Genomic DNA, 13,061 nt, shown 5'->3' with positions numbered 1-13,061 from the left:
GGTTTCCGTGGCAACAATCAACGGCAACCGCTCACAGGAAAAGAATAACAAGAAAGTAACCCCATGACCCCTCCTTTAACACACACACACACATTCCTGTTTGCCATATACAAATATGTTTTTAATATAGAATAATGTATTTATATATTGCACTGCACATTTTGCACAATTGTATCTTCAATTGTACTTGTATTTGTTTGTATGGACTTCCTGTCTTATGTGCACTGTAAACTAGCATCACTACAGGTTTTCTGCAGAAAATATGCAGCAGTAAAAGTTTTATGTCATGTTTACAGCAGTGAAGTAACACCAGCCAGTGAGTTTTCAAAGGATCAGTCCATTCAAATTAAACTAAAAGTTAATGTGTTCCTTATGATTGTTTTTGTGTGAGCACTTACGGTGAACTGACCCTTTAAAAAGGCTCGGTTGTGAGAGCACAATGTTTTATCATGTATTGGTGTTACAATGTTGTTCCAAGAATTCAAATAAACGGCAAAGATATTACAAGATCTCTTACAAAGTCAATAGCGTTAGTTGTAGTGTTTTTAAATAATGTTGTAGACAGTTTTGTTTTTTTGATCGAGTAGGTATCAAAGTATAACCCCCAAATTGCGACCTTTGCAGGGGTCATAGAAAATGATGACTACAATTCCCACAAGGCTGTAGCCAATTAATTGAGACAGATGTGGGCAACTTAAAGCTGACGATTGTGCTTAACCTAAACCACCTTATAATTTAAGTTCACTCATCCTTTTATTTGAGGTTTTATTTGAGGTTTGCCTCTTTCGTTTTGACTATCTTGGTTGAATAAAAAACGTTTTTTTAAGCAATCAAAACATTTGAATCTGCATTCATCACCTCCAACGTAAAACAAAGCTAGCACTACTTTTTGAGCAATCTGAGCCACTGGCTTTGCATGTAAATGTTGATTTAAAAGTGTTTTAATATGTATTCAATATAAGACAACATCAAGATAGTTAAGTGACATTTTCTTACACCCCTTATATGAAATATGTAGGAAAAGGATAAAGCTGCATGAGTATGTAAAAAATGTATTACATTTAATTACTTTCCACCTCTGTCTTCAAGCAATAAGGACATGGTTGAACTTATCTCTGCTGCTCTATCTCCCTCTAGTGGATATGAGGGGTGAGTGCATGCTAAACAGAAATGAAACAGTTTACATGTATGCAGTGTTTCTCAAACGTTTTCATACCAAGGACCACTTTACCAATACAAAAAAAACACCACCGGACCACCTAACTCCACAAATATCCAGAATCACAGCGTTTTTCTCAAACAGATTACAAATTGCCTGAAAATGGTACAAACAAGTGGCAACATGTGTGATAAAGGTGTTGTGCTGGGCTGTATCATGCAATCGAAACTTAAGCTCGCTCCATTGTGGAGATATTCCCGCGAGAGTGCGGAAAATAATTAATTAATTAATTTCAAATGTGAAATTTTACCAATATACTCACGGACCACTAGGGGCCACTCACGGACCACACTTTGAGAAGCACTGAGTAAAGGATCCGTACTGAAACAGTGAAGAAAAGTGCTCTTGTACTTCATCAGTTGAAATGTTTATTATTGCATATAGTACTTCTCCCATACACAGTGCAAACTGTAGTCTGAAACTTTTGCATTACAAACAAATTATATAATAAAAATCATACTGAACATGTCCACTAAAAGCTGCATTATTAATGTGGGTTTAAAACAAAATGTTAGCTACCTTTCAACGACATTATCTGGAGTCATAGTTTAAAAAGACATGATAGAGACGTCTCTTATACACAGACAATACTGTTTTGATTAAATGTTACGGGTTAATTTATTGTGATCCCAAGACCAAAAAAGGGCAAACTTGAAAGAGACGATAAACTTCAGGTGTAGTTTCTGCTTTATTGCTGGTTCTAGTTTATGCATCATCTCCACCGCAGAGCAACAGCAAAGCCTTCCTGAGGTCTCCACCGGTATCTCCCTGTAACACACACAGATAAAGAAAAGGACAAAAATGCTTTAAATTCATTCAAATAAATCCTTGTTTAGCAGGAGTGCAATAAGTTTGCTTGTGTGTGTGTGTGTGTGTGTGTTTGTTTGTTTGTTTACCTTGATCATGGAGAACAGAGAGCAGGCGAACAGCTTCCTGAACTCAGTTCTGACATCCATCAGGTCGACCTCACTGCGGGTCACCATCGCTCTGATCAGAGTGTTGTCATCAGTTCCTACACCCTGCAACAACAAACACAAACAAAAACATTTCTTAGAAACAATATATTGCATTTACATGGCAATTGACTGTATTATCACCTCTGTCCCTGTGGAGGATTACGGAAAAAACAGCTGGTCCCATTATTTATTAAAACACTTGGTGAACGGGTGCAGCATAGGCCCGGAAAACGTGCATTACATTTAAGAGCAAAACCTAATCACCTATTATGTTTCACTTTTGTTACAATTTCAAGGAAGGGCATTTGTTCTCGTCTTACCTTCATCGAATAGTACAGCGTCTCTGCAAAGTAGGCTGGGACGCTCCTGGCGCACTTCACTTTAAATCAAAAACAGAAAAGAGTTAACTTGTTATAATTATTATTCATTTTAAAGCCACCACCTCTCAGGCAGCTGACATCAGAAGCATCCGGAAGCAGATTTCGTACCGACGGCCAGAAGAAGATCCTGCAGGCCTCCAGATGTTTCCCTCTTGATGCTCTCCTCCATCTCGAATCCAGACAGCTTCATGTAAGCATCAAATACTGAAATACACAGGCGCAGAATTTGTATGAATATTAAGTCTGAGTGCAAAAACAATCACGGGAGCTTTTATAATTCCTCGCACACTAACACTAACCTTTCCTAAGATGCTCTGCACTCCGGTTTCCCAGGATGGTGACAAACGTTTGTTCATCAGTACCGAATTTGTGCTCTCCAGCCTGAAAGAGGGTCTGTGGACACAGAAACAAAAAAGGCACATCATATATTGTCTGTCCTTTGGAATCAGAAGGATTCAAGGAACTCGAGTCGTACTTCTTGTTACTTCTACTACATTACATTTCAGAAGAAAATAATATTAGTTGTACTTGTGATGAAGAAAGGGAGTTGAAAAGTTTTTCTAGGTCACATATTAGATAAAAGGAGTCAGAGAGAATCAGCGATACTATTTATAGAAACTGCTACTAAACAACAATAAGGCCTCTTCAGTACTGGGGAAAAGTATGTTTACACAAAGGCTGTTTTGAGAAAACACTCAGCAACGAAGCAGTAAGATCTAAAAATGTTTTACTTATACCATGACCAACTAGGAGGCGTCATAACGTAATTATATAATCAGCTGTATAAAAAAAACTGCCTCCAGAACACACAAACACATGCTTCAAAGCAAGCATTAAGAGTGTGTCCACAAACACATGTGACAGTCACACCCTCAGACAACAAGACAAAGACGCCATTGATGGTGAAGAGCAGACATATTTACTGACCAGCAACCAAACAACAACTCACCTGAGCGTCACTGTCAATGAGCTCTGCCTGGACCCCGCTCTGCCTGTTCGCCTGAGGAGAGATAACATGATAATGTGAGAGAAGAGACAAGACAAGGAGAGAGGAAAGAAGAGGAGAGGAGTCAAGGATAGAGGTGAGGAAACATGGATTTTGGAGAGGAAACCAGGAGACAAGAGTAGGAGAAGCAGAAGTGAAAATGAGAAAAGACAACGATAGAGGAAAGGAAACAAGGAGAGAACAGGGCATGAGACAAGGATAGTAAAGAAGAAAGAAGATAAGAAAGGACACAAGGATAAAGGAGAGGAGACGAGGAAAGGGGAGACAAGATTAGAGGTAAATTGAGGGGGAAGGTGAGGAAACAAGAGGAGGAGTTGATAAAGGAAAAGAATAAAGGGAACAATGATACGAGAGGTGATGAGGATAGGGGAGAGAACAAAGGAAGAGGGGAAAGGTATAAAGGAGAGCAGATGAGGATTGAGGAAAGGAGAGGAGATTTACCTGCAACAGAATAACCAGGAGTCTCTTGAAGTGACCTGAAGTGTCACCGGAGATATCCTCCTCCAGGTCGTCATCATACTCTGAAGAAATAAACATGTTTGTGTTTCATTTCAATCCAAAACAAGACCGTAACATTTGAAATTAAAGTGGGCCTGAAGAGGGCGATATCCTTCAATTGTACAATGTGCCATTGTTTCTGAGGCACAAAAGATCACCTCATCCAAATCAATTGATGTTTTCTTCCAAATAGATTATATTCATTGCAGATCCTCCTCAAAGTTCAGTTTCTTAGGACATTATGGTGATTCTTGGTAAGAAAAACAAGTATTTTCATTTTGTTTTGCTAAACCCTATTATAAATCATAATTTGATTAGGCCATCCAGTGCAAGCTTGATGTACAACAAGCAGCTGCATCCGTGTTGTGGTGAGGATGATCCAACCTTGCAAAGTGAAACACATTTCCTATAAGGTTTTTTTCCGCTAAATATTTTTAACTGCCTACGGTATTAATTAATACATACAATAAGACTTTTGCTGTTGCTGTTCTGACACCTGAAGGGGGTTAATACAGCAGCGGTTTATCTTATCTAAATAACAATAAGGACTCATCAGGAATTCCTAACATACAATAAGTGTGTGTGTGTGTGTGTGTTACCTTTTCTATAAGCAGCGACGATCTCCTTCACCTGCTGAGGCGTCCTGGAGGCCAGGATCTCCACCAGGACCTTCTCCTCTGTTCCTGCCCCCTAAAGGTCACAGAGGGGAGACATCCAATTCAATCAAATGTTTCCAGATGCCCTCTACAACTTAAGGTCTCAAAAACACAAGACTTAATATTTGCCATTAATCCAGCGTGTGCAGCACCTACCTTGATGGCGTTGCGGAGCGATGACACATCATAAGCGAGGGGCGCGGCCATCATGGCCACGATAAGGGTCTCAAACGTCCCACCCAGCTCTCCTTTCAGGTTATCCACCAGATCCTGTGGTGAAGAAACATCATGTACTTCTGTTTAGATCATGTGTGTGACTGCAGTTAATGTGTAATCTTGGCATGTCACATATATTGATTTTCTGCTGATGATTTGTAGCGACAGAAATAGCTAAACTGGGTCATAGTTAAGCTTTGATGTTGTGGCTGGTCATGGGGTTTAAAGTCTCACAGTAGAGCTGCAATGAATGCATTGTTCTACAGCTTCTAGTGAGGTTTCTGAATTGAGCCGTTTTAGTAATAATTGATGACATTGTAGCTAACTCTAACTCACAATTGTCTGTGGTTAAACACGTTAACTTGTCCGTATATATGTCTCCCTTTCTTTGTGGCAACTGAAGTTCAAGTGTTCTTTTGAAATTCTAAATAACATCAAAGTAGAATTTGTTATTAGATATCAATAAACAACAACTAATCATGGAGGTCATTATTTCCTGTGTTTTCTGATCAGCTTTTGTTAAAGGAATAGTTCAACCAGGTACAATGACCTCTGTTAACCTTGTAACTGAGCTAGCTCATCCCCCCATTACAAGGCATTATGCTAAGCTAGGCTAACTGGCAGAGAACAGATAAAGCCTTTAAACGCACAGTGGCTAGTTTCAAACACTAGCCACAGTCATTTTAAGTTGGAGCTCTCGTGGTATGTGTGTTTGTGTTGTGGTTTGACAGCTGTTAGAGTAATCCCACCTTTCCAAACAGAGTTTTGTAGGCGTGCTTGACGTCCTGCCTCTGGTGGTTGCTGCGGGACGACAACAGCTGCAAGATGGCATCCTCGTTGGTCCCTAGGGCAACAAGAACCATGGTTACTCAGAGACGCAGTAACACACACACATACACATTACATAACAATGAGCATGCACACACAATTATTCCCCCCACATAACTACAGGCTTCATTCGAGGTCAGCTGACGTGTCTTACAGTGACTCAAGTTTCAGCTCTCGTGTTTATGACTCACTGATGTCCGGGTGGAGCTCCACACAGACAGCAGGGATTACTACAGACAGGAACTCACCCTTAACACTCTCTCATTGGTGTGTGTGTTTTACTACTGACTGAAACACCTCCAGTATCATATGATACAAGCTAATTATTTCTATGATTATTGCCACGGGTCACATGTCTCCGTTTATAATGTCTAAAGACCAATGTTTAGACAGATGGTATCATTCAACATTCAAATGTTAATGAGTAATAAAGAAACCCTCTCCAATTGTCGATGTGTTAGTAAACATGAGTGTCTGGTCCCCTATTCTCAAGCTTCAATCATATTACAAAGGTGTACCATTTTGTCTTAGAATTGCACTGTGAATAATCTGAATTGGTCTTACCGAGCCCCTTCATGGCCTTGTACAGGACCTCAGCGTCATCAGTGGCATTGAAGTTTCTACAGGCAACCACAGTCCCTTTGCCGGCCTGCAACATGGAAGAAATGAACAGAAGTGGATTCTTTTAATGTACGTTTTATTTCGTTATTTATAGTTTTGTGGGGCCGCTTTATTTTTCCCAAATTCTGGACCCCTATACTATATTTCTGAATACATCCAAATGTTGTTCAGACTGCAGAGACAGATAAAACCTTTTGCACACAACCCATAATACCCAAATGCATAATATTTCTCATGGGAATTGAAGACACTGCCACAGCCTAACACTGACAATTATATACACACCGCATTAAAGTGTGTTACAGTTCTGGACACATAACATAAACTTCAGCTACAGTTTGACAGTCAGTAAGTGCCTTTTTATCTCGTCATGACTCCTTTTGTAAATACTCCTCAATGGCATCCAACAGGATATGCGTGAAAATAAGTGTCTGTATGTGTGTCATTAGGATAGCAACGTTATTTACGCATGCTACATTTGTATATGAACAAGTGCGTTACTTAGAAAATAAATGTATTTAGAAACAAAATTAAAAAAAATACGGTCTATGGCCTTGTATCAGATGTAAAGTTAATGCTATAACTTTGCACATCATTCTCAATCAATCTATAGTTTAATGCTTACAAAGAGACATCCAAGATTCCCTTATTTGTTTAATGCCTTTCCTCCTTTTTTAGTATTGCAGATACTGCAGATGTATATACTTATACAATGGATTAATGGTTAAGATAGATAAAAGATGTCATATCTCATATTCCCCATGTGCATAATGTCAAATGATGTCCCCCTTTATCAATATTAACATTCATGCATACATTCTGTACATTTAAAACACTGTCTCAGATGTGCTATGTGCAAACTCATCCAATACTTGTACCCTTTGAGATGAACTTAATGAGTTACAGACCTCAATAAAATACATGCACATGTGCCCACACATCAAATACATTTGTTCATACACTAGCAAAAAGGAACATCATGTTCTAATTTGTTTGTTATTGCCTTGGAGTCTCCAACCACGTCCCCACCTTTTTTTTTAGCTATTCAAAAATGATGGGTGATCAGGTTAATAATTTATCTGAATGTGAAAAAAGTATTTCAGACAGGTAGAGAGATCGGTATGGAGGACAGTGAGGATGTGATAAGGCTGAAACACATTAACTTTGAATGGATTTGAAGCTAAAGGGCTTCTTTCTGTAACAATTCTGAACTCAGTCCAGACACTCCCTAAAACTATGACACATTAACAATAAGATATAGCCCTGCTTTTTCCCTCTTATTTCAGGGGGAGGGATGTTTAGAGAGGAAAACCACGGGAATGTCTCTGGAATTCTGACCCCGAAAATCTGGAAAGAAAAAATGCAGTGGCGTCCAAAAACAAGCCGCTGCTAACAACCAGGATTCTGTTTATTTCGGCAGGAAGGAACGCCAAAAAGCCCACGAGCTCTCTTCCTTAATAAATACACTCATCGCCACAAGCCAAACTAAATCTAATCAACATGCGGAAGGCTGAACAGCTGAACGAGAAGATATTTAGAAGAGAAACTCAATGCAGATCATGTCGAAAAGTTCTAGCTTCTTTAGTGATAAGTTGTTTTCTTTGAGTGAGTTCAGACATGACCTGAGGCTGGGGGTTTGTGATGGAGGTATGCTGACCTTCCATGTTTACACAGACGCTGTCACAACTGGCATCTCTGCTCTAAAGCACATACAGTGACACCAAACAATCCACAATCCATGCTCGATTGCTCGTATAAGAAATAGTAAAAAAAACATCTACCTGTTAACTGTGCTATTGCTGTCTTTTGTTTATCTTGGATAAGGCTAACATTTTATATATATTTATTTTACTGTCAGCTAATTCCATAAACAGTCCAAAACCAACAATATTGGTTTGGTTGTTGTTCAAATCATTTTTGTTTTAACTGCCATGTTCGAGGCATTTTTCATTTGGGAATTAAAAGTGTAGTTTACATTTTTAAACTTAAAGTTACACTTCAATGGATACTAATATTTTAGAAATGTTTCAGGGCAAGAAAAAATACAAACGCAGATGATTTACTTTTAGAGAAGTAGGCGGTATATTGTGTAGTAGTTAAACTTTTGCATACAAAGATTCAGAACTATTTAACAATGGAGAATAAGTAATTTTAAGAATCAACAAGGTAATTTAAAGATTTTGTGGAAAGACGAAAACAGACACTCAGGATCATTTTAAGGACAGTATTTTATGGATATTAAAACAGGTCTGGGGGCTAGAACAGGAGTACATAGTTGGTATGATTCATTTCTCATTGTTTTTGCTCTTTTCACTGCATTTGCTGCATTAGACTTGAACGATTCAATACAACTGACTTTAGTGAGCATTTCATAATCTTTCTGCAGAGTGCAGCAGAGTTACAGCATCACAGCTGATAATCGTAAATATAATCACATTTCTTTACGGTACAGTACAACTCCACCCTGGATCAAAATTTGAAAATAACTGTTTCCCTTTAAGAGAGGGAGGACGGCTATAAACTGCACGCTGGACGTGGACATGGGTGTATTAAACACAGAGAGAGGTGGAGGGACAGAGACCCACCCAAATGGAAAAGAGCCCACATGAGTCATTCAGTAAACTTCCCCCAAAAAACCTCTCCACAGACTCACACCCACTTTAAACTGGAAAGTTTTAAGAGTAAAAGTCTCCAATTGATAACTTTCTATGTAAGATACACTTAATTATAGCAACATGTAGCTCATTGAACTCTAACTATAAATGGTTGCAAAGTAATTTTGTTGCACATTTTTTTGTCTTGAACAGATATACTGCCACACCTTCTACATTTGCAGAAGATTATGGGTTAATGTATGAACAGTGATTAATCATTCTCATGTCAACCCTAAACTACACTTAGATACACGTCTTAGTATTATATAATGTGGATCAAAGTGGGCGTTGACTTGGAGTTCGTAGGGTAAAAACTACAATGAGTCAGATATTTGCATAAATAGCGGATTTTAGCAAAGTCTATATGAACCTATATTATTTAAATCGTCTTTTTTATTTACAATCTGTGTTTCTTTGTACAGCTTAAAGAAATTTCAAAGTGAAGGTGACTCACCATTTTGTCAGTCTTGTTGGTTTATTCGGGGGAAAAGGAAGATCTGTCAGAAAGAGAAAAGCGTAATTCAGCAACAAACATGACAATTAACCAAAACACATGCAAAACTGGAGACCATATTTTTTTTTAACGGCTTGTAATCCACTTCTTCTTTCTGTTATCCGGTTCCCATCTCCTCATGGTGTATATTTCAAACTTCCTCCGTCCTTTGTCCTCTGGTAGACCCCGGCTGCCCTCGCTAACCTGCCTGATGCTGCTTGACTTTGATCTGGAGGTGAACGCGATATATTGAAATAAAACTCACCGCTGATAGCAGCCGTCAGAAGAAGCTCTGTGAGCGGAGAGAGAGGTCCGATGGAGAGAAAGACAGGAGGAAAAGAAGAACAGACTGCAGAAACCCACCCGGATAAACTCTCCGTTGCGCGCGTGATTGTGACGGTACGCGACTGTGTGCCACACCCGGGTGCGCACCAATCCCCCAGGAAGTGCGCCGGACTCTGTTCCCAAAATTCGTAGTGTCCGAACAGCGGTACTACAAGTCCATCACGTCACCCGGCCCAGAAATACTTTTTCCCCATTGACTAACATGGGGAAAGAGACGTCTGTAAATCAGCGGATAATTTTTTTTAAACTAAATAAACTACCCAGTATGAACACTTTTATAGCCCTTATTAGAATCATTAAGTCCTTAAAGTTGTAAAATGCACTAAAAGCCGAATCTAGATGTATTTTCTCTCTCCATTCATTCCAGTGAGCCGAGTGAGCGCTCGGGGGGCGGGGCTTAAGGGGCGCATGCTCTGTGACTGCACATACGGGTTCTTCTGCTCTGAAAAGTTGGGCCATTTTGCCTTCATGCGCCAATGAGCAGCTATCATAGGAAAGAACGAGACCCCGCCTCCGACGCTGTATCCAGTTCTTATTATACAGCCATGGTGCGCACGGACTCTGATCCAGCCCTGCTCCTCCTGATGTACTCTGGGAAATGTGATTTCAGGTCACGTGGACTGGGTGAAAAAAAGAGTGTCCAGTTTATTCAATGGTTTTACATGCGGGGCCCGGGTTACAAGGATAACATGTTGTGTCTTTGGCTATGCTCAGTCATTTTTTCATTTGACATTATCTCTATGTTAAATCTCTTATGATATTCTTCATGCTTGCAATGCTGGAGCTCATTAATGTTCCTTTGCTCACAGTTCCCCATCAGTAACACTATCAACATGCCATTCTTCTTTAGCGGTTTGTCTGACTGATGGTTTAGTTATGATGATGATTTAATATAGGTATAATGTTAATTTAAAATGTAATTGAGTATCTGAAGATAGAAGGCATTACCCCTGGGTGTTGTACCTGAGGCCCCCACATGTAAGACCTCTAGGTCATATTACATTACATTACATTGCATTTAGCTGACGCTTTTATCCAAAGCGACTTACAATAAGTGCATTCGACCAGGAAGACACAACCTTGAAGAAAACAGAATCATATAAGTACATCAGGTTTCATAGAGCCAAACATTTCAAGTGCTACTCAACTGGCTATAGATAAGCCAGTCCTTTATTAGTATATAAGTGCTTTGTTAGTAATTCTTTGTTAGTAATTCTCTCGCTCGAAGTGGAGTCGAAAGAGATGAGTTTTCAGTCTGCGCCGGAAGATGTGCAGGCTTTCTGCTGTCCTGATGTCAATGGGGAGCTCATTCCACTATTTTGGAGCCAGGATAGCAAACCCACGTGTTTTTGCTAATGGGAACTTGAGTCCCCCTCGCAGTGCGGGTGCAGCGAGCTGTTTGGCTGATGCAGAGCGTAGTGCACGCGCTGGAGTGTACGGTTTAACCATGTCCTGGATGTAGGAAGGGCCAGATCCATTCGCAGTATGCAAGTACCAGTGTCTTGAAGTGGATTCTAGCAGTTACCGGAAGCCAGTGAAGGGAGCGGAGGAGCGGCGTGGTGTGGGAAAATGTAGGAAGGTTGAAGACCAGACGAGCCGCTGCATTCTGGATGAGCTGCAGAGGTCGGATGGCACATGCAGGTAGACCAGCCAGGAGGGAGTTGCAGTAGTCTAGGCGTGAGGTGACGAGAGCCTGGACCAGAACCTGCGTGGCTTTCTGGGTCAGCTGGGGACGTATCCTCCTCCTGATGTTGTAAAGCGTGTATATCTGCAGCAACGGGTTGTAGCAGCGATGTGGCATATGATATAGTCAAAGTATGAATGCCCAACAGTATGTGTTGCTGTGATGTTTTTGGAGCAAATTTGTACCTTTAAGCACACAATGAACGCATCTTTTACTAATGCTGCTGGCCATTCACTTGGTAGCCTTGTATTCTGTGGATACGAATTTTGTTTATGTGTCTTTAAAAACATTTTTGAGTTGCTATAATATTTTCTTTCACTTCCTCTGACAAGTCCCACTTTTATTTGGAAATGGCAAAGAGAAACAGTGACAGAGCCCTTCTCTCTTTGAGCAGATCAACACATGCTAAATACATATTTTAAAAGTTTAAAGCTTCCCCCATCCAAGTAATGAACCGGCCCGATCCTGCTTAGCTTCCAACCCCATTGTGGTTTGATCCATCTCCAGTCTTTCTCACACTTTGGTTCCCACATCAGTTAATGTATTAGTTTTTTTAAGTCTAGAAACAAAATACTATAGGGCAGATTATTAAGCATTGAAACTGTAATGGAGTTTGTCTGGATGTATTTGGCGCAAGAAGGACACTTCACTTCAGATCCCTCGAGAGCCAGATGTAAATGTTTATTAGCTTAAAACATTGTATTGTTCAGTTGATACAACTATGTATATAGACTGCAGGGCCGGAACACACAACCTTCCTACTGCGAGACGACCACACTAACTCACAGCCACAGCAGAGCTATTGTTTGTAGGTCAGAAATGACCTATAGACTCATAGCCGCCATGTCATAATTGAGCTAACCGTTTGGATAGATTTCGGGCGTTTGTAAAAGATTTGGCAGAATAATAAAATGAACACAGGTGGAATAATGTGCAGTAATTTCCTCTGACAAGTGTCAACACATACATGTCTTAAACAGCTGATGAAACACTGACGAAGTGTTGCAAAACCCAACTCAGTATTCCCGCTTCTTTAGTTCCCAGTTGAAATATTGTGATATCGTTTGTGATCCTTGAACGTAGAATGCCAAGTGTTGAGTTTTTAATTACCTTTGTCCAGGTGGCTTTAGCTCGATGGGTACATTGATGTCTACCAGCACAGAGCACACAGAGTTACAAAATGGAAATACTTAAGTAAAGTACAAATACCTCAAAGGTGTATGTGTATGTGCAGAACGAAGCTGCACGTCTTCTCACTGGCCATAAAAAGCGTGACCACATCACCCCAAGTGAAGTTACACAACAGTGTTGTTGATACAGAGTTGGAGTGTATTCACACGTCACATACTACAGTGGGTAATGTTTTCAAGAAACATTGAACAGTGCTGCCACATATGACACATGAAAAAAAGAAAAGACTCTGAACCCTTTCTTTGCCATTATATAAAAATAGTGTTGCTACAAAAGTATAAATTAGGCTTACTAATAAGACAACTCAGATCTGA

The 13,061-nt window shown here is 39.9% G+C and overlaps 1 protein-coding gene across 2 annotated transcripts; it reads right to left on the bottom strand.

Annotated features, from left to right (window-relative positions):
• Window positions 1-1,567: 1,567 nt before the first annotated feature.
• Window positions 1,568-9,986, bottom strand: anxa5b (annexin A5b). 2 transcript variants are annotated; one of them, XM_034231443.1, is made up of 13 exons: window positions 9,793-9,986; window positions 9,489-9,531; window positions 6,324-6,408; window positions 5,681-5,775; window positions 4,872-4,985; window positions 4,659-4,749; window positions 4,003-4,082; window positions 3,505-3,555; window positions 2,855-2,948; window positions 2,664-2,759; window positions 2,496-2,554; window positions 2,116-2,238; window positions 1,568-1,987 (listed from the first exon to the last, which is right to left on the bottom strand). In XM_034231443.1, the coding sequence occupies exons 2-13, from the start codon at window positions 9,489-9,491 to the stop codon at window positions 1,925-1,927; spliced, it is 954 nt and encodes a 317-aa protein (XP_034087334.1). In that variant the 5' UTR covers window positions 9,492-9,531; window positions 9,793-9,986; the 3' UTR covers window positions 1,568-1,924. The 2 variants fall into 2 exon arrangements, with proteins under 2 accessions (XP_034087334.1, XP_034087333.1); XM_034231442.1 differs by lacking the exons at window positions 9,489-9,531; window positions 9,793-9,986 and having other exon boundaries at window positions 6,324-6,417.
• Between the last annotated feature and the right edge of the window lie 3,075 nt (window positions 9,987-13,061).

Source organism: Gymnodraco acuticeps, unplaced genomic scaffold, assembly GCF_902827175.1.
Source record: "Gymnodraco acuticeps unplaced genomic scaffold, fGymAcu1.1, whole genome shotgun sequence".
Lineage (NCBI taxonomy): Eukaryota > Metazoa > Chordata > Actinopteri > Perciformes > Bathydraconidae > Gymnodraco > Gymnodraco acuticeps.
Note: the sequence above shows the minus strand (reverse complement) of the source record. Positions and strands in the feature narration are given on the sequence as shown.